General features: G+C 38.4%; 1 protein-coding gene across 1 annotated transcript in view; it reads left to right on the forward strand.

The window, feature by feature from the left end:
- The window catches only part of heca (hdc homolog, cell cycle regulator), a 105,436-nt gene extending 86,855 nt beyond the window's left edge, over positions 1–18,581 (forward strand). The window contains 4 exon segments of the mRNA XM_002056078.4: positions 10,073–10,261; positions 11,311–11,399; positions 11,499–11,598; positions 12,225–18,581. Of these exon segments, the coding sequence (XP_002056114.3) occupies positions 10,073–10,261; positions 11,311–11,399; positions 11,499–11,598; positions 12,225–13,808 (1,962 nt within the window). The 3' untranslated portion in view covers positions 13,809–18,581.
- The last annotated feature ends 1,133 nt before the right edge of the window (positions 18,582–19,714 follow it).

Genomic DNA, 19,714 nt, shown 5'->3' on the forward strand with positions numbered 1-19,714 from the left:
GCTTGTGTTTTATTTTCGAAATTTTATTTGTTTCTCACGACTGCATTTGCTTTGTAGGTGCGTGTGTATATGTGTAGGTGTGCGTGTGTGTAATGAAATTATTCACAATGATAATCCAGCCAAGCAAGAAGCAACATGCAGGCCCCTGCGCCCTCCTGAGCACCACACTTTGCCAGCCACTCAATGTCCTCCGCCGCCGACACAGGTTCAAAATTCGTCCTTCAGCCACAAATTACTGACGGAGTTGCTCGCAACTGCAATTTAATTACATCTATGGTTGCTTTCGGTATTTCAGGTGCTTATCTCTGTGTGTGTATGCATGAGTGTGTGTGTGGATGATTGCTACAAATGTAACTCGAGCAAGAACGAAAACAAAATTTAGCCATTTACCAACAAGCTGCAATATATTCATGACGGTAACCTGACCGCATAGCTTTAGGTTAACAAATACAGATGTACAGTGGGGCTTGCCTATGTTAAGCAGCTTTTATATATTTCTTATTTGCACAAATCAAACCTGAAACTTATAAATACGGGCTATAAAAGTTTCTCTTCATAATAATTAATAATATATTAAAAAAGTTTCGATTTTGTTCATACTTATAAAAAATATTTATCATCTTAACAGTACATTTTTACTGTACTTATCTGCATACGCCTTTTAAAACAATTCGATCAGGTGCTATTTATATGCCTAGAGTAGGCTTTCTGTGCTTGGACTAAATATATTTGTGTATATAATATGTTTATTAGTGTGATTACCATCAACTGTTTGCGGTCTCAGATCATGAATTTCAATTTGTAATTTAATTTGTTTTCGCATAGCATAAGGTAAGCCTGGTTGGCTCCACTTAAAATACAATTCCCGAGTGTTTGAACTCAAATTTAAAGTGCAGCATTAAAAACTTTGCTTTAGCCAACGGAAAGCTTGCTAACAAAAGGAACGTTGGCAGCGACAGCGGCAGCGGCAGCGACAGCAGTGGGGTGATGATCCTGGGGCGCTGTCCTCGTAGTCGACCAACGACCATGTGCTTTAAATCATTTTCATTTTCAACAGCTGCTGCTGCTTCTCTACTGGCTGTTGGCCGCTCCTCATACCGGCTCCTCGGCCTTGGTCATTGTCCTGCGCTGATTTCGCGCTGCCCGTGGACACTTATCGCACCTTGTTTAGTCAGTTAAACTGTCAGCCAGACGGCGAGTATTATGTTTTTCTCGCTAAAACAAAAAACGAATTACTACGCCCAACCGCCCACTTGATTAATTGCAATTTGTGTGGCACTTGCTGAAAATTTGTGTTGTTGCAAGTGTGGCATGCAGCAGTTGAGAGTGTCGCTAATTATTTATGTAAATGTTTTCACTTGAAATGAAGAACGGGGCGTGGTTGTCTGGACACGCTTTGTATAGCCGCTAAAAAAAAACACAAAAGAACGCTTAATAAGCCGTAAAAAAATAATGTTCTTAATTAAATACAAAACGGGTGTGTGTGTATGTGTGTGTGCGTGTGTGAGAGTGTGTGTATGTCTGGCAGCCAGTCATTATCATCCTGCGCACATGCGAGCGTCGCCTTAATTAGAAATGCTAATCAGAACGCGCGGCAAAGCCACTTAGCGATATTGCGTATACGCCACGTCTGACACCTATGCGAGTGCATCGTCTTTTTTTGGCAGCCTTTTGTCGATTAGTGCTCTCATATATGTGTGTGTAAACGTGTGAGTGTGTTTGTCGGTGTGTGTGTGCGGTTATTGCCTTACTAGTTAGCTGCTGCGCTGCTTTGACTTTTATTGGCCCCTTTAAAATGGCTTGCAGTGCACTGGCTTCGGTTTCTTGTTTTTGTCACTTTTCTGTTTGGGGGGGGTTGATTTTTTAATGTCGTGTTTATTTTGACATTTTCATTATGTGCGGTGTGCGTGTTTGTTGTCTGTCTGCATTGTGCTTGAGCTGGCTTTGTTGTTGCTGCCTTTTAATTATATTTTATTTTTCACGCAGCACATTTTGAACTTTTGCTTAGCTGAAAATGTGTCTGAATTGTGGCTGCAAAGTTGCAGCCGAAAAATCTTTTAAATGCAAGTTCAACTTCAACTTGAACTTGCGACACCCAACCTAACCACAGACCGAATCCCATCTGCTCCTCGTGCGCCTTTTCTTAATCAAACTTTTGCCATGAAGTTTTCCACGTTTTCCAGAGTGCAACTTGACGCCCATTTTGGCCATTGTATTCGAGCATTCGAGGTTAGAATTTTCGCTCGTTTCATCTTCTTTTTTTTTTTGTGTGTGTATGCCCGTGTAATTAAAATGCAGACAGCCATTTGGCATTTCAGTTTTGCTTTGCTTTCCGCTTGGCTTTGCTTTCTTTCCATTTTCCCTTTAGTTTTTCCGTTTTTTGCAATTATAAAGATATGCTCAAAATGCGTCCGCAGTTGATAAAAAATAAAATAAAAATAAAGGGGCCAGCAAAAAATGTATTTTGTTTCAACTGTTCCCCCGACGTCCCGTCTCCCCTGCCGCGACCAATTAGTTGACTGCAAAAAAAAAGTGCAGTTTTTTTCTCCACAACTTCTTCTTGTTGCTGCCTTATCGGCGCGTGTGATAAAAGCAAATGCCAATTGCCGCGCCTATTGGCAGCTTATCAGCTGAGAATTGCAATGCGAGCAGAACGCATTATTAGTGTAGTTCTCTGTGTGTAAAGTTCATTGATCCGCAACGGCGATAAGGCCCATCCTAAACACCCCCGCCTCCTCCCTATATGTGCCCCTATATAAAAATAGTCTAGTTTATCACTCATACGCACCGTGTGCTCGTTCTGGACTGATAAGCGCGTGCAGCGCACAGAAATAGCGCTAGCAACTACACAATAATGCACATTGTAACAGTACACACAACACCACACACATACAACATACACACATATATGTCTAAGCGCTAAATCGACTGGGTATTAACTTAAGTGGAAGAAATTACACCCAAAGAGCAGAGTATAATTTCTTTCTCTGTAAGCCTGTGTGTGTGTGTGTGTCTCTCTGCCAGCCAAATGGCTTACAGTTCGTTTAGTTGGCCTGGTAATATGCCAGGGCTTAAGTTCCAATCAAAGCAATCTACTGTAACATCATAAAACGCATGCAACCGCAGCACTTGAAAAAAGCCAAAAAAAAATCTGAAAGAAATAGAAAAATAATTAAACAATTAACTTTTATGACTGGCTGTGGAATTTGCTGCGCTTTTTAGCTGCATAGAAATTGGCCATAATAAAACTATTAACACCGTCAAATGCATTTAAATGACTTGCTTAAATGCAGGGGGCGTGGTAGCTCTAACATGACCGCCCAATGTATATAAAGTATATCCGAAATGTAAAAAATATACACAAATATAATTGCCTTTGGGGCATTTTAAAATACAAAATGATGTGGCAGACAACCCGCGGGGGCCGGTTCAATAAACTGTAAAACGAAAAAAATGCTGAGCATACTTACAGGCGCCCGGCAAAAGAATAAAATGTGCTTGAAGATTGCATTTAATTTTTAGAGGGGTAAGGACTGACAGCTTTTAGCATTTGCCATTGGCATTGGCTTTGCCAATAAAAGTCCATTATGCTATAGAACATTGAACGCACGATAAATAAAGCAGACTGGCCAAGCAAGAACAACAACAACAACAACTTAAAAGGGCAAATACAATTTATTTGCAAATTGATATTTAAGGGTCAGACCAGGCAAAAAGCGAAGTCAGCGCACAAATAAATGATAGTAGGAGACACTGAATTCCCGACAACAACAACAACAACAATAACAACAAATAAAGCTAATGGCAAAATGCAAAAAATGTCATTGAAAAGCTGAATAAAAAATTACAGCAAGAGATGAAACCATAGGAATTATTCGTATAAAAGCTACCGATTATTAAATACACTGGCGACCGACAATTGTAAAATATGAAAAAAATTACAACATAATAAATAATATAATAATAATAATAAATAATGGAAAAAAGCTAGAAAAAAATATAATACTGCAATAGATGGGCTTTTTTATGATTTATGATAATTTATATATTGTACATTAAATCCTCAAAATTTGTTTGTATACAGTACAGGATAATATTCTTCTAAATAGCAAATAGCCTTAGCTTATTATGTTTTTATTTAATTTATGTACTCAATGAAGAGTCCTTCAGTGCGTTACGTATCTCACAACAAACGCATAACATCCACAGCAAAAGTGTAGAAACGAATTAAAAGTGACTGAGAGTCAACTCTGTGGCTCTGACAGGCCGAAGAGGACACTGCACATTGATGACAAGCTTTACATTTAACTGGCATATGTCCAATATGAAAATTTCAACAGAATTTTCTCAAATTACCGAAAGGCAAACGTCAAGTTCACTGAACCAGAGCCAAGCAGTTCGTGGGCAGCTTTATCAAAAATTTGCACAGCGCCTAATGAAGTTATAATGCAGACATAAAGAAGTGCATTTGTTTTTGCTTAGTTTCCTCTAAATTTTTCATTTGTTTTTCATTGTATTTTGTTTTTTTTTTTTATTTTCTTTTTTGTATACAGTTTTCAGTTTGCAATTGTGTCGCGCATTTGAATTAAGTGCAAATGACACGAGTTTGCTGTATGCTGGCAGGTGGGTTGTGGGTTTCATGCTGCATGCTGCATGCTGCATGCCACAAACGACACGGTCTTAAGCCACTTCGAGTAGCGCTTAACCCGCAACATGCCTCCTGCTGCCACCGAGCGATTTTCTTTAACCAAAAAGCGAAGTCTCTTTCCGTCTGGCATTGGTCTGGTATCTGTTTTGGTCGGTTGCCTCGTTGCTTCGTTGCCTGGCTGCTTTTGGCACTCCTTTTGCGTGTTTTTCATTGTCTGTCTGCTGTTTTTCTTTTTTATTTTTTGCCTCTGAATTTATTGAAATGTTTGTTTGTCTGCAGCGCTGTTGTTGTTGTTGTTGTTGTTGTTGTTGGTTGCATTGTTACGTCCCGTGGCACAGCTGCGCCCTAAGTCCCTGTTTGCGAGTCCCTATACAGCCTTCATTCCTTTTTGCCATTTTGCTATTGTATTTTGTGCCCCACGCTGCGTTTGTTGTCGCAAAATATTATTACTCCATTTCATTTATAAGAGTGCCGCCTGCTAGTTCCTTATGCTCTTATTCCTACACGCCCGCCTGCCAAATCCCTACTAAACACCCATACCTAGCTCTTGCCTCTATTTGTACAAGTTCTGACAATGTTTTATTCTGCTTTCATACTCAGTCTATATACTGAACTGTAAACTGAGCGTATTCGATTTGAGCTATTGCTTGTGCTACACTATATAGAAGAAATACTTATTATATCAAATATGCACTGATTTGTACGCTAACACTTTGTTTGATTCATGAGTTAAGGTAGTTGCTTTCATTTGATTAGTTCTGTAGTTGATTATCGGCAGCAATAGAGTTTAAATATTCATATTCAGTACCCTCCCAACATTGATTAAAACACACACACGATTAATTTTGTTTACTAAAACACAGGGTATCTTGTTATCGCTCATTTTACCTTATCGCTTATTTAATATCCTTTTAACTGTGGACTGTTTGCTCGCCTCAGTTGCTTTTAAAGAAAATTGTGCTGCAGTCACAGATGCCATTGCTCGACTTGGGGGTTGCGTGTAGGGGCTTGCCAGCTAGATGTAGGGGATTGGCATGTTTGCAATTCCATTTCATTGTCAGTGTCATACGGCGTCCGCTTGTGTTGTTCTGGCTTGTCATTGGCTTTGAATGCTGCCAGTTAATCTGGTGCTGCTGCTGCTCCTACTGTTAATGCTACTGCTGCAGCAGACTAAAGGCTGGCAGCTCTCTAGCAGTTCAGCTTAGCTAGTTCGCATGCCGCAATATTAAAAGTCATTTGAGGCTGTCGCTTGTATCTGGGCTGCCACTTGGCTAAATTAAGCAGAGCCTGTGGCCACGCCCACAGCACCTTGAGTGGCATTTTGTAATTCATTTTGTTGCAGCTTTCTTTTGTCTTTTCTCGCCCACACTTAAGCGTTTCATTTGTTGGCCTCGCCTGCTGCTCCTCAAACCTGTCTCCAGCCTCCGCCAATACGATTTTTCAATTTCCCCAAATGACAATCGTCAATTGACGTTGATAGTTTTTCCGGCTTGTGATCTCAGGCAGCAGCAGGCTTAATAAAAACGTTTGACATCAAATGGTTGCAAAAAGGACGCCCACCATAAGAGTAGGCCGTGACTTCCAACATCAATTGTGGATTAATGAGGCGTTGCACAGTCTCGCATAAATTAAGCAGCGCCATTTATTTTGCAGTTCTGCCAGCGAAAAAACCAACTGAAATATTTAATAAGAGTTTGTAGATACACCTAAAGGGGCAAAAAACGACTTTCATGTTTGTTTACTGTCTGCACAAACACGACACAAACACGCGCACTAGTACCAATGTGTGCGTGTGTCGCATGAGTCTATCACATGTTGAACGTTAACATGTTTAAAATATAAAAGTTGCCTTATTGCCTTTTTAATAAAGCTCAAAGCAAGTCAAAGCATATTTAAAGGCAATGTCAATGGACGAGTGGCAAATTGAAACTTTGAGATACAATTGAAGAAAAGCACAGCGTGGATATTAAAGCTCATTAACTATCGATTAACTATCGTATTAAATTAAATTCTATTTTAATATCTTGTAAGGAAACATTTAATTTAATTTATTGTTTTAAGGAATATAAAAAAAACAGCCGCATATTTTGTAAAATAATATTGGCATGTTAATGCAATATTTAATTGGATATCAAACAGAATTTACATGCAAAATATTTTAAATGAACGTTGTAAGATTTTATGCAAGTCAAATCAACAGATACATTAAACGAAAATCGTCACATTACGCACATACTATTTTGCAAATTAAAAAAAAAGGAATCTGTATTTCAATTTTAATTGGATTCACAAATGGAAATTAAACCAAACGTAATATGTGAAAAAGGTTCAAAAATAGCAAGCAATTAAATTGCATTATTATTAAATAACGAAGCAAATAATTCAAATGTATACAGCGAATCCTCGTGATTTCTCAGCCCCTCTCTCCCTCTCTCTCTCGCTCTCTCTTTCTCTCTCAGTCTGAATAGTGGCGCCAGTCAACGCATGAAATTTTGCTCTCAAAATATTTATGACCATCAAATGGGCCACAGAAAGTAACAATTTTAATGGATTTCGGCAACTTTTGAGACACTTTTCCGCTTGCCGCCGCCCTATTGAAATGCAATTTAATTTAATGTGTTTATGAAAATCGTAGCACTTGGCAACGCGAATTGAATTGCCATTGTCTTCCAGGGGGTGTGGCTCGATGGGGGTGTGGCACATGTTGTCCTCGTCTCGTGAGTGCAGAAGAAGAAAAAAGAAATAACGGAATGCCTCGACTTTGATTTGTGGCAGCCGAAAAACGAGCTACCGAGTTTATTGCTGGGGCAACTTCACGACCCTTTAATAGCATGTGAATATTTATGGTCAAAGCGAAACGCTGTCTAAGCTGATTTATGCTGCTGCTGCTGCTATTGGCCAAGGAAATGACAACTGAATGGCTTCATTAGCGCCAGTTGTTGCCGCTGTTGGCCACGCAGACAACTTAGTTAAGTTAATGCAAAAGTTTATTGCACTTCGACTTTTGACTGGCAACATTTCGGCCAACGCACTTGACAAATTTGGTAAAAATAGAAAATGAGCAGCAATAAAAATGAAAATGATTTGCATGCATATGAAAATGCCGCAAGAGCTTTTCATCAAATGGCCAACAAGCAAAGCAGCACGCGACATTTATAAATTATGTTGGAACATTTCTGTGCAGTTCTTGTGGCAGTTGCAACAAGTTGTGCCACTTGACCGCTCGGTCAGCCAAATTATCAAATTGTCACGTAGCAAAGCTATATAGAAATTTATTTTTGGCCAGCTTTAGGAATTGCCTGAAATTGATGGCATGTCTGTGGCAGTGGTTTGTCCAGAGCTAACGTTGATTCTATGTCATTCAATACATATATAGATATATATAGATATATATATTGTTATTATTGTTGTCTGTAACCCTAGATGCGCAATTGTTCTGTGCCAAAACCCCTAACCCTGATCCCAGCCTGCCTGTCCCTGTCGCTGCACTCACCCCTTACTCAATCAACACAATTGCTGCTTAAGCGTCTCCTTGCACAAAATGTTCTTTTGTTTAATGAGTGAAATTTGTGCTTCATATCGCTTACTTGGCAACTGCCACGCCTCCAACCGTCAACAGTCTCAATCGAGCTGAGAGCCTGGCCAAAAATGAATGCAAACATTGATTAATCGAGTTTAATGCCAGCTCGCGTTGATTTTATTGTTGTAACAGAATTTATGAGACTAGCTGCCACTTAAGAGGCGGGGCAAAGTAAGAGGGCGCAGAGCACCTTGTGTAAATATTAATTTGCTGATTGTTTTGTTTTTCGACTCGTTTTGTGTGGCCAACTCGCAACAATGAAGACATTCGAAATGCTTTTTGGCTTTAGATTAAAAGTTCTTGGTAAATATTTGCACAACATTTCACAATATTTCTCTCTGCATATTGTCAAACGAAGAAGAAGAAGAAGCAGCAGCGGCAGATATGTACATGTAGCACTTCTTGAACTTTGTCCTGTTTAGCTGCTGCTGAGCGTCTTATTAAAAGTGCATTAAACTTGTCCTTGTAGCTAAGACACATAACACGTAGTGCTTGAGGTCCCATTGCTGCAATTGATTAGGACGTACGTGTCCTGGCATTCTTGTGTTTAGCTCTTATTACTAAATAATGCAGCATGTCTGTGCCGGTATTTAGCTGTTTGCGTGTGTGCGTGTGTGCGTGTGTGCGCGGTCACCTGGGCAAACGGCAATTACCTGTGCGGTAGTCGAACTCCTACAACTTTGATTAGTGTCTGCCAACCAGCTTTTGTGTGTTTGTCCATATTTTGTGCATCCTTCAACACCTTTTCAAATACCCTATAAACAGTGCAAATGTGCTATAAGAAGGTATACAACAATTGTGCATGAAAAATGTAACGGGAGAAGATCGATAGCAGCCAGCTTTAAAACAACTTTTAATATCTGTCTGCGTAAACGGTTCAAGCCTAGACTTTAAGTTTTATAAGGTGCGCCTGTTGCATAGACTTTTTGATTATTGAATACAAACGATGAATATTTCCTTGGTTACTTAAAAAATAAACTTATCATATAGCTTCTGGTTTTATATGCACAAATCAAGTTTATTTAACTTTCTTATGTTATACATATGTCTCTTCCACAACTCCCGCCGAAAAACTCATTTTTGGTATAATATGCAGTTGTTGAAAACTCCATTTCCAGTATTAAGTGCTAATATTAGCATAAACGACCAATAAAGACAAAAGTTATTCAAGAATATTATTTACCCTAATGAGAACGATGAGTTCAAGAAGAAGCACAGCCACTGCCTAAGATGTGTATGTGTTTTGATGTATATGAATGTATTGAGGCAGCATACAGGGTATCTACTAGTTGGGCAACTATTATTTATCTTGCTTTTTTTGGGATTCGTATTGACTTTGGCTGCTTGACGGCTTTATTAGAGCTGCGGCTCGCCATATTGATTATCGATTGGGGAATTGCCCTGACTCAGGTCTGCTCTCTGTGTGTGCCCGTATGTGTGTGCTTTCAATTTAGCCATCCTGTTAGCCATTTGGCTTAGCCAACTAGACACTCACGTCGCTAGCTGCTTGGCTGACTGGCTGCCTGGCTGCCTGGCTGGCTGCTTGGGCACGTTTGGATTTTATGGTTCATTTGTTGTTGCGCTTAGACGCCAACGTCCTGCTTTTGGTCTGCCACACATACACACACACACACACACACACAAACATATGTAGCTATATATGGTACGTAAGCATATTGAGTTTATGCCCTGGCACCTTGGCATTATTATAGTTTTCGTTAGATATATATACACATAAATTTTCGCTCAATATTTGATTATACATATACTTTTTCTTTAAATTCCCGACCACATATGCTAACCGTTTTGTATTTGTTTTCTTCTTCTTCTTGTTCGTCTTACAGATTGAGGACGAGGGCAATCATGGCAACGATGAGACACGCCTCTTCATACTCTCCTCGCTGGCCCAATCCCAGATGAGCCGCGTCGCCTGCATATTGTGCGAGGAGCCGTTGCTTGTATTCGATCGCTATCCCCTAGTCGATGGCTCCTTCTTTCTAAGTCCCAAGCAGCATTCCAGCGGCTGCATTGAGGTAAGTTACCCTTTTCCTCTCTCTCTATCTGTCTCTCTCGATCTCTAGACAGACCCTAAATGCTCATCATTAATAACCATCAAAAATGTGGCTGGGGGACACCCACGCGTAGCCGCCCGCTTTCACTCGCCCACACGTGGCCAGAACTTTCAGCTGCAATTAGTTGTTGCAAATTTGACAGGCGGCAAAAAAAAAAATATATATATATAGAGAAGAGAAAATATATATTAAAGCCAAGTCGCAAACTGTCTCTTGGCCTAGCTGCACACAAATTATGTGGCAAGGGGGAAAATGGGCAATTGAGTGTAGGATTTGGGGGCATGCCGCACCTAAGTTGCCTTTGTAGCATTCGCAATTTATGACCCATTTCAGTCAGCATAATTACGGCAGCGCCTAATAAACTGCCAGCGGGCGCAGTTGTTGCAATTGTTGTTGTTGCATTTGTGGCAGTTGCACAGAGACGCACACGATGCGACCCACGTGCAACAGCAGCGGCAGCAGCAACCTACGCCAGAGCCGCATGCCTTACAGTTGGCGCTGCTTTCGCTGCTCCAGCCTTAACTTTTTGTCATGCATCGTCTGACATGGCGCCCCCGCTCCCTACCGTACCACCATGCTGCATTCCCTTGCCTGCGCTTTAATTTAAACCTGGATTTATAATTCATTGCCAACTGGCCTGGCCTGGCTGGTCTGAGCCCTGGCTATGTGCCCGTGCCATTGCATGGTCCTCGCCCCGACTCGACTCTTTCGCTGCTTTTTGGCTGCCACTGTCAGGGCCTGCGTCTCGTGGGCGTTTGCTATGCATTTTGCATTTTATTTGAAATTATTATGTCGCGTCGCCCGTTAAAGCCCTTTTTATACGCCAGCAAACACAAAAAAAAAGGAAAGGAAAAGGAAAATAAAAATAAGCTGCCCCTCCGTCTGTGTAGAAAGTTGCCAGAAATCATTATTCATTGTTGTGCGAATGAATTATGCGAGTGAACTTGGGCTTTGCAGCCAGCCTCTTGCCCGCCCCTTTTTAATACGTGCCTTTCATACCCTCCTTCCAGGTCAAATACGAGGGACGCATGCTCTACTTGACCTGTGTGTGCATGAGCTGCCTGGATGGCACCTCCAGCAGTCGTGTCATCAGCTGCAGGTGAGTGCTGAGTGCCCAAGTGGACTCAATCTGGACTAAATCTGTTTCTACTGCATATCGTTATACCAAAAAAAAAAAAAAACAACCATCTCTTTTCAGATTCTGCAATGAGCCCTGGGATGGCTCCAGTCTGGTGCTTGGCACCATGTATGCCTATGACATCTTTGCGGCCATGCCCTGCTGTGCCGAGCGTTTTAAGGTGAGTCCAAATTCCGCATTACAATCGTTTTAAATTCGCAAGCTTAGTTTTAGAAAAAGTAGGAGATTTGCTTATGAATAAGCATAAGAACTGAAAGTGACTAAATTTTGTTAAACAAGTATATACTAAATACAATAAAAATATTTATAAATAATAAAAGCATATTAAAACATCCCAAATGCTTAAGCTTACTCACTTGACTCTGTTAATTGTTTTAAGAAGAGTAGTTATTAATCCAAAAGCTCTAACGATCGAAAAATTTAGAGCTTATCTTAAAAGATTATTAGGCAAAAGACTCTAATAAATGAAGTTAAAAACATATTAAACGCTTCCAGAGAGCGGTTTTAGTAAAATTACACAGATTTTTGAATTTAATACTATAAGCTCTAATGTCTTTTCCAATCAATCTGGGAACCATTTATTTACAATAAAGCTCACTTAAAGCAAAAAACTCAACTATCTAAATAAAATCATAGCTTTATCCTGTTTATTGAAGCTCCATAATGATTATTGCTCTACCCTTTTTTGTACACTTTGCAATTTGCTAGCCACTTAGTTTTCTGCCACTGCAATTGAAGCTAATCCCAAATTGATTTATGTTATATGTTCTCTTCGTTTTCTTGCAGTGCAATAATTGCTTCAAGATGCTAATGCATCCGCAGCAGCGGCTGAGCTTCTACAGCGATTACTCGCATGGTGTCACTTGCCCCTTTTGCAACACACAGGACACACACTTTGTCAAGCCGCTTAGCTACTGCTACGCCAAGAGCAATACGACGCGGCTGCAGGCGATCGCATAACATGAGGCCCCGTTGGAGCCACCAACGGTTGCTGGCGCAAATCCAAATTCAGCCAGTGCCAATGGTGCTTCAACGGCCTCCATGCAGCCGCTGTATAATGCAGCCATTGACTACTCCGCCCCGCTGCAGCAGCAAATTAATCCCGATTTAATTGGTGCCCATCCGCACGCCCAGCAACATCAGCAGGTAAGACAGCAGCAGCAACAGCAGCCGGCACAACAACAGCAACAATTGGTTGCAGCAGCCGCTGCCGCAACAGTCCCCACAGCGATTGCTGCCACACAGCGTGCCACAGAAGCCGCCTATTTGGTAACAGCAGCAGCTGCTCGCGCTGCCAGCTATCAGCAGCAGCAGCAGCAACAACAGCAGCAGCAGCAACAACAACAGCAACAACATCAGCAGCAGCAGCAGCAGCAGCAGCAGCAGCAGCAACAACAGCACAAATTAAGCTTCTCAAATAGCTTCTCAAAGGCCATGGCGGATGTTATGAGCAAGTATCAGCAACAACAACAGCAGCCGCTCAAGCAATTGGGCAACTTGAGCCTGGGCCATGATGCCAACGGACTTTTATTGAACAACATAAACAACAGCAATGCAAACAATAGCAACAACAACAGCAACAACATTGGTGTTAGCAGCAGTATTAATAACTTATTGATTAGCCATAATTCACAAAACAACAACAACGGCAATAACAATGGCCTCAAAATCAACGCCTGGTCACAGCCAGGCCCACACATGGCCCAGGCGGAGGCCATATCAGCATTGTGGGGCTGTGGCAGCAATGCCTCCACCAGCGGCTCGACCAGCGGTTGCTCATCGGGCAGCGGCTCACAGCCGTCGCTCAGCCCCACCACCAGCCACAGCAAGGAGCTGCTATGGGCACAGACCTCGCCCAGCTGCGCCCAGCTCAGAGACAATTTCTATGCGGCCAAAGAGCTGTTGCCGCATGCTGCATCGCCCACCGCTTCCTTGACCAGCTCATCGGGCGCGTCTTCCACCGGTGGTGGTGGCAGCGGCGTCGGCGGCAGTGGCTGGGGCAATATAACTGCTGCACACTATGCCAAGCTGAGTGCGGCACAGAATATCTGGGAGCTGCCGACGGCGGCTCAAAGTAATGCAGCAACGCTCGTACCGGACATGTTCAGCGATCTCCTCTGCAACTTGCACATCAGCCAGGACGGCAACACTGGCAACAACAACCACAAGGCCAACGATGCCTCAGATGTAAGCTCCAATTCGTCCTCCACAGCGGGCGAGCTGCTGGAAGCAGCCAACATTTGGCGGCACAGCAACAACATAAATGCCACGCCCCATCAACAGCAGCAGCAGCTGCAACTCTTTGAGGAGCCGGCTGGTGGTGCAGCCTGCATGCAGCTCTTCAACGACTATCTAAACATGAACAACTGAATCACAAATGTTACTCTAGCCAAATTTAACAGAGAATAGTAACATTAACAATAACATTAACAGCAAAAGCAACAGCAACAGCAACAGCAACACGCATAACCAGCAGGCAGGTAAAAAGCAAATTTCCAACAACTTTTTTAGCAATATACCCAAAAACAGAAAACAAAAAGCATAAAGAAAAACAACTATAATAAAAAACTTGCCCCTGCCAACAAACCATGTTGCTGTGTCTAATTTTAACTAACATAAAAAAAAGATGGCAAACGATTTTACTGAAAACAAAAAAAACGCGGCGTCAAAAACTGCGCGAAGGGCAGAAAACAAAACGTAACTAAGCAAAACGAAACAAAAACAATTTTCTTGTTACTTTTGTTGAGCTTAAACAGAAGATAAAAACCTAAATAAAAGCAATTCTTAGTTTTATTTTATAAAAGAAATTTTTATACTAAAAAACCGAACCAAAAAAAAAAAAAAAAAAAAAATTAAGAAAAGAAAAGAAGAAGAAACTAAACGAGACCAAGCAAATGCGGTTTACATCACGCGTCCAAATTCGCGTTGTTTTTTGGTATCATTTTTGTTTTTTATTTAGCAAGAGAAGAAAATGTATTGAAAGCAAAGCATTTGATGTTCGTTGTAACAAATGAAAATTTGCTGTGCTGCTCAATAAAAATCAGAAACAAAACTTAAGAAAAAAATCTAAAAATAATGCATATAATTAATCGAATGTACGACAAAAACAAATTTTGCTACAATTTATATACATATATAACAAAAAAAAAAAACAAAAACAAATTAAAACACATAAATTTACATACTAAATTAAGCGATAAGTTGCACATCTTTACCTAAACGATTGGTAATTATTTCTAGATTTTAGTCAGCAAATTGAAAAAGCAGCAAAGCCAACCCCCTCCCTACGGCCCGACCACATATTCCCACAACCCACAAGCAGTTTCCCAACCAGTTTTCAAGAGAACAAATTCAATTTAAAAATTTATAATCATTTCCATAATTCAGCTAGTGAACCGGCACATGCAGTCCCCCGCCCAAGCTAACTAATTGGTATATCAGGAGCCAACCAGTTGCCCACCCATTCTATAATATAAGTTTTTTTTTAATAACAAACAAAAAAAGAAAAATAAACAAACAAATATTTTGGCGCAGCGTGATTATTAATTAATAAGCTTAAGTAAGTTAGTAGTTCCCCAATTAAGCAATTTTTTGATAAACATTTTGGCTAGGTTATCATTTTGTACTATGTATGAATATGTCTAGGTCCAACCCAACCCGACCCAACCCTAACCATTGTCTATCTTTATACATATATATATGCATATATATTATATACATATATATATACGTATATATATATGTTCGTGTATCTATGTATCTATCTGTAGTATTTGTAGCAGCAAGGCAACTTAGCAGAACAGCCGTTTGTGATGGATCTCTTGTGTTTTGTGTGCTTTGCACTCACAAATCACTCGCTATCGATAGGTTTAATAGGTTTAAGCAAAGTATTTTTTTCTAAATTTAACAAGTACGTTTATATATGGTATGCAAACATCCCAAACAATTTAAAGAGCGGTTCAATGTTTCCTGTTTTGTGTTTATTTTTGTGCATCGCAGAAAGTCACCAGTCTCCCTTATTCCTTATCCTCTCCAATCACCCACATAACAAGCCTCCCTCAGTTAAACTAAAAAATTGTGTTATATTTTTAATTATTAAAATTAAAAGCAAAAACCAAATTGATCCCAACTGTGAAAATTATACTCAGAATTGTGTAAAAATTTTAAAAGATTTCAATCTTTACTTTTAATTCAATTAAAAGAAAAAACCAAATTTGATTTATGATCAAACTGTGACAGCGAGTTATTTAACTTAAAAAAAAGGGCCACCCTGAACAGCAGACACTGTGTTAAATGTTTACTCTTAGCTCCCCTTGTCTGTGCATAGCGTTTGAAACGTGCCGATCCTAAGATCAACTATTCTTTTCCCCTTAAGTTTCGTCAAACTATCTGTGAATTGCGTCGCATCCTTCAGATCCTTTGGCTAGTGATCCCAAGTTGGTTTGCGTCGCACCTAACTTTCACCTGTGAATGTTTATCGTAAACAACAAATTTTATAAAAATTTAAAAAATCTACCCCCGAACCCCGCCCCTGTGTTAAACATTTTGTAAAAATGTCTAAATTGTCCTAAACCACAATTGCCTGGATAAAAAAAAAAATGAACAGCCAAACTGTGACCCGAATTCAAAATTTAGTGTTAAACATTTGCGATTTGTGAGTTGTCGTTCGTTGCGAACAAAATTTTGTAAAAAATTCCAAAAACAAGCCTCAAATAACTGTGAACACGTTTAGATTAAGCACGTTTTCCGTTAACCTTTCGAATTTTCCAATAGTCTTTCATTCATTTCAAATATTATTCTTTTCTTATTATTCTTTTCTTGTCTTGTGATACAATTTGAAAATTTTTGTTGTTAAACTCTCCACCCCATTTGTGAATCTACGTAACGTAAATAATTTTTGGAAAATTATAAAAAAATTATTATGAACAGCAGTGTGATAAATTTGATATTATTAACATAATTCCTACCCTACCTGCCGCCCCTTCCCTAACTGAACCCCCCCCCCTCCCCCCTACAAGCGGCTTACATCAAACCGCATTGGTGACTTTTTGGCCTGGTTATCTCCGAAATACCATTTATGGGCTCTTTGAGCTGGGACTAGGCCTTAGATTTTATGAGTGGAAGAACTTTCGCATGTGCCGCGTTTACCAACACTTAATAACTGGGCATTTCGATTTTGCCGCCATTTAACATACCAAAAAAGTACTTCAAATAATTCAACACTTTTAGCAAGCAATAAGTAAAACCGAAAAAATTGGGGAAAATAACGAAGTGATAGTAACTTTTATTCACAATTCAACGTGAAAAGTTCGTTTACATACTTACCTATATAGAATTATGCTTAAGTTAATAAGTATGCATACATATATATAATACACCCTAACCTAAACCCCCCGGCAACAACACTTTTTGGCATTTACTTGAGAGAATTATATATATATATATATATATATATATATATATGAGTCTGGCAAACAAACAAGCATATATAATTTTCGTCTAAATTTAAGATTTACGTATAACTATGAATTCAAAAATGAAAAAAACATAAATTATTTATAGGCAACTCACACGCATACACACACCACACACACACCACACGCACACACACACACACACAACTGCACCCAACTATATAATAATAGTTTAGATATTTAATTGGCATTTCAAACTCACACACACACAGTGCACCCAATTTCTAAATAGAGTTTTAGAAATGAAGAGAATGAAAAAAAAAAACAAACCCTATATGCAAGGTCGAAGGCAGCACCACCAACTACCATATAAGTCAGCCCGTGTTTTTTAGTTTTTTTTTTATTTAGTTTTGAATTTTATTTTTGTTTTAGTTCAATGTGCAAGTAAAGTGTTAAAACTAAAAAAGCAAAAACAACAACAAACTAACTCTTATTGACATTTTTGTTAAAGGAATGAACAAGTTGAAGCGACGTTTAAGATACATAACATTAAAATAAAAATAATAAATAAATAAAAACTTATGCCCACCTCAGCCACCAAGAAAATATATATTGCAAAAAACTAAATTAATAATTTAATAAAAGCCCTAACTAAACTATAAATAAACTAAATAATAGTCACAACTTCCAATACACATTGCTCTACCTAATGCAAATAGCAATACATAAATTAAATCTAAATGAAAATGAATAATAATTAAATTAACTAATTAAAAACATTTAAATGTAATTTATATTACCTCCTTAGCAAAAATCAATAACAAATATTTTATAAATACATAACATAATATTAAAAAACAAAAAGCATACTTAAAAAAAAAACAACAACAACATATTTAAATTGATAACCAACATTTAAAATGAAGACAGTTTTTGTTTAGTCTTATTTGAAAATATGTGTGTGTATATAAAGCAAACTATATGCATAAATGAAAGGAAGTTTGTTTTCTTTAATGATTTTGTTTATAAAATTAAAAAAAAAAAAGAAAACAATAAATTTTGCGCGCTTTTCAAATTTCTGCATATAATATACCATATACATGTATATTTATGCTGTCCCTTCAAATAATCTTTAGGTCAAATTTCGCATTGTGCGACGTTCCATTAACAAAAACTCAAATTGTTTAAACCCAAACCAAAATTCTTTAAAAACAATTTTTGATAGCTCCCAACGCTTGCTTTAAGTTTCGCAAACACTTTTAGAGGACTTTCAAGTAGCATCCACGAGCTCTCTCAGATCATCTGATGACGAAATGTACAAATTGGTCGAGTTTAGGCAATTTGATTGGGCCGCAAAATTAAACACGCAATCTTTTTAATATGATGTCAGCGTAGCAAATATTTGTTGTTTTATTTTTTTGATGACAATTTTTATTTTTACCAACTACCCAAATACATTTTCATTTTAAATCAAATTTTTAGCATACGTTTTTTATTCTTTTGATTCCCCTCTGATTCAATGTGAATTCGAAATTTAGCACACTTTTTGGTTTAAGCATTATTTGTTTAATGTGTAATATAATACTTTGTACCTTTTTTTACCTATGTTAAACAAAAGAACAACAAAAATGAATTGAGAAAAGCAGCCCACACGCCTACTTTTTATTTCGTGTTTCTTCACAACGCCCACAAAAAAAAAAAAAAAAAAAACAGAAAACAAAAATACAAACTCCCATCTTTGTCTACTTTTTAATGTAATTTAGTTGAATATTTTAGTTGATTTTTTATTATTATTATTATTATATTATTATTACTATACATGAATGAACACTAAATAAATTTAATTTTACTTCAATAAAACAAAAAAGGACAACAGAAAACAATAAGAAAAATCACACAAATAATTTCATTACATAACTTTTTGCTATTATTATTATTACAATTAATAAATATACAATTTTTGTTGAATTTTCAAATGATTAAAAGATATATTTGTATTATTTAAAAATGCAATTTCCTTTATTTTTTTATTGGTTTTCATTTCGTAATGATTATTTATTTGGTTTGTATGAATTTATGATTATTATAATTAAATTCGTAAAAAACTGCCAAGTTTTGCATTCTTTTAATCCGCGAGTGAAGCCATTTAGTGAGTACATTTTACCGGGCAGCCCCGGTGCGTTACCTTTACCAAAATGTATTGTTTAGATTTAGTGGAAGGTCCTGTCGCCCCTGGCCACAGAGTCATTTACCCAAAACTTAGCATAACCAAGATTTTTGTTCTCTTTTGGTTTTTGTTTAATATGTTTTCATCTCCTGAAGAGCATTTATCGCAGTTAGTCGCAACTTTTAGGTACAGATACATAGATATAGAGCAACTTGTACGACGTAGGAACATGTTAATCGCCGCATAAATACATAAATACACACATACATACAGTACATCGTAAGTACTTGAAATAGCTTAGTTATTGCATTTGCGCCGCGGCGTATGCAACACTTTTTGCAAATACAATTTGATGAACTCATCGTTTGGTTTTCATTTTTTAGCAAACTTGCTTACTGAGTTACCTGTACATCCCGCCTAGTGTGCTAACCCCCAACCTCTTGTCCCCGCCATTCGAACTTCCAACCGCAAAATGCACTAAATCAATTTCTTAGTTGAATTTTGAGTTGAACGCCGCCGCGCGTCATCTTTATCTTTGTCAATGTTGTAGTCGAATTTTTGTTCACGTTTGTTCTCGTTATGTTACAAATTTCTTGCCAAAGTACAAAAAAAAAACCAAAAAAAAAAAGAACTAAAAAAAAAAAACAAAACCAAACTAAATCAATTCCTTGTAATTCCTAAACGACGAAATGTAC

Source organism: Drosophila virilis, chromosome 2 (assembly GCF_030788295.1).
Source record: "Drosophila virilis strain 15010-1051.87 chromosome 2, Dvir_AGI_RSII-ME, whole genome shotgun sequence".
NCBI classification, from domain to species: domain Eukaryota; kingdom Metazoa; phylum Arthropoda; class Insecta; order Diptera; family Drosophilidae; genus Drosophila; species Drosophila virilis.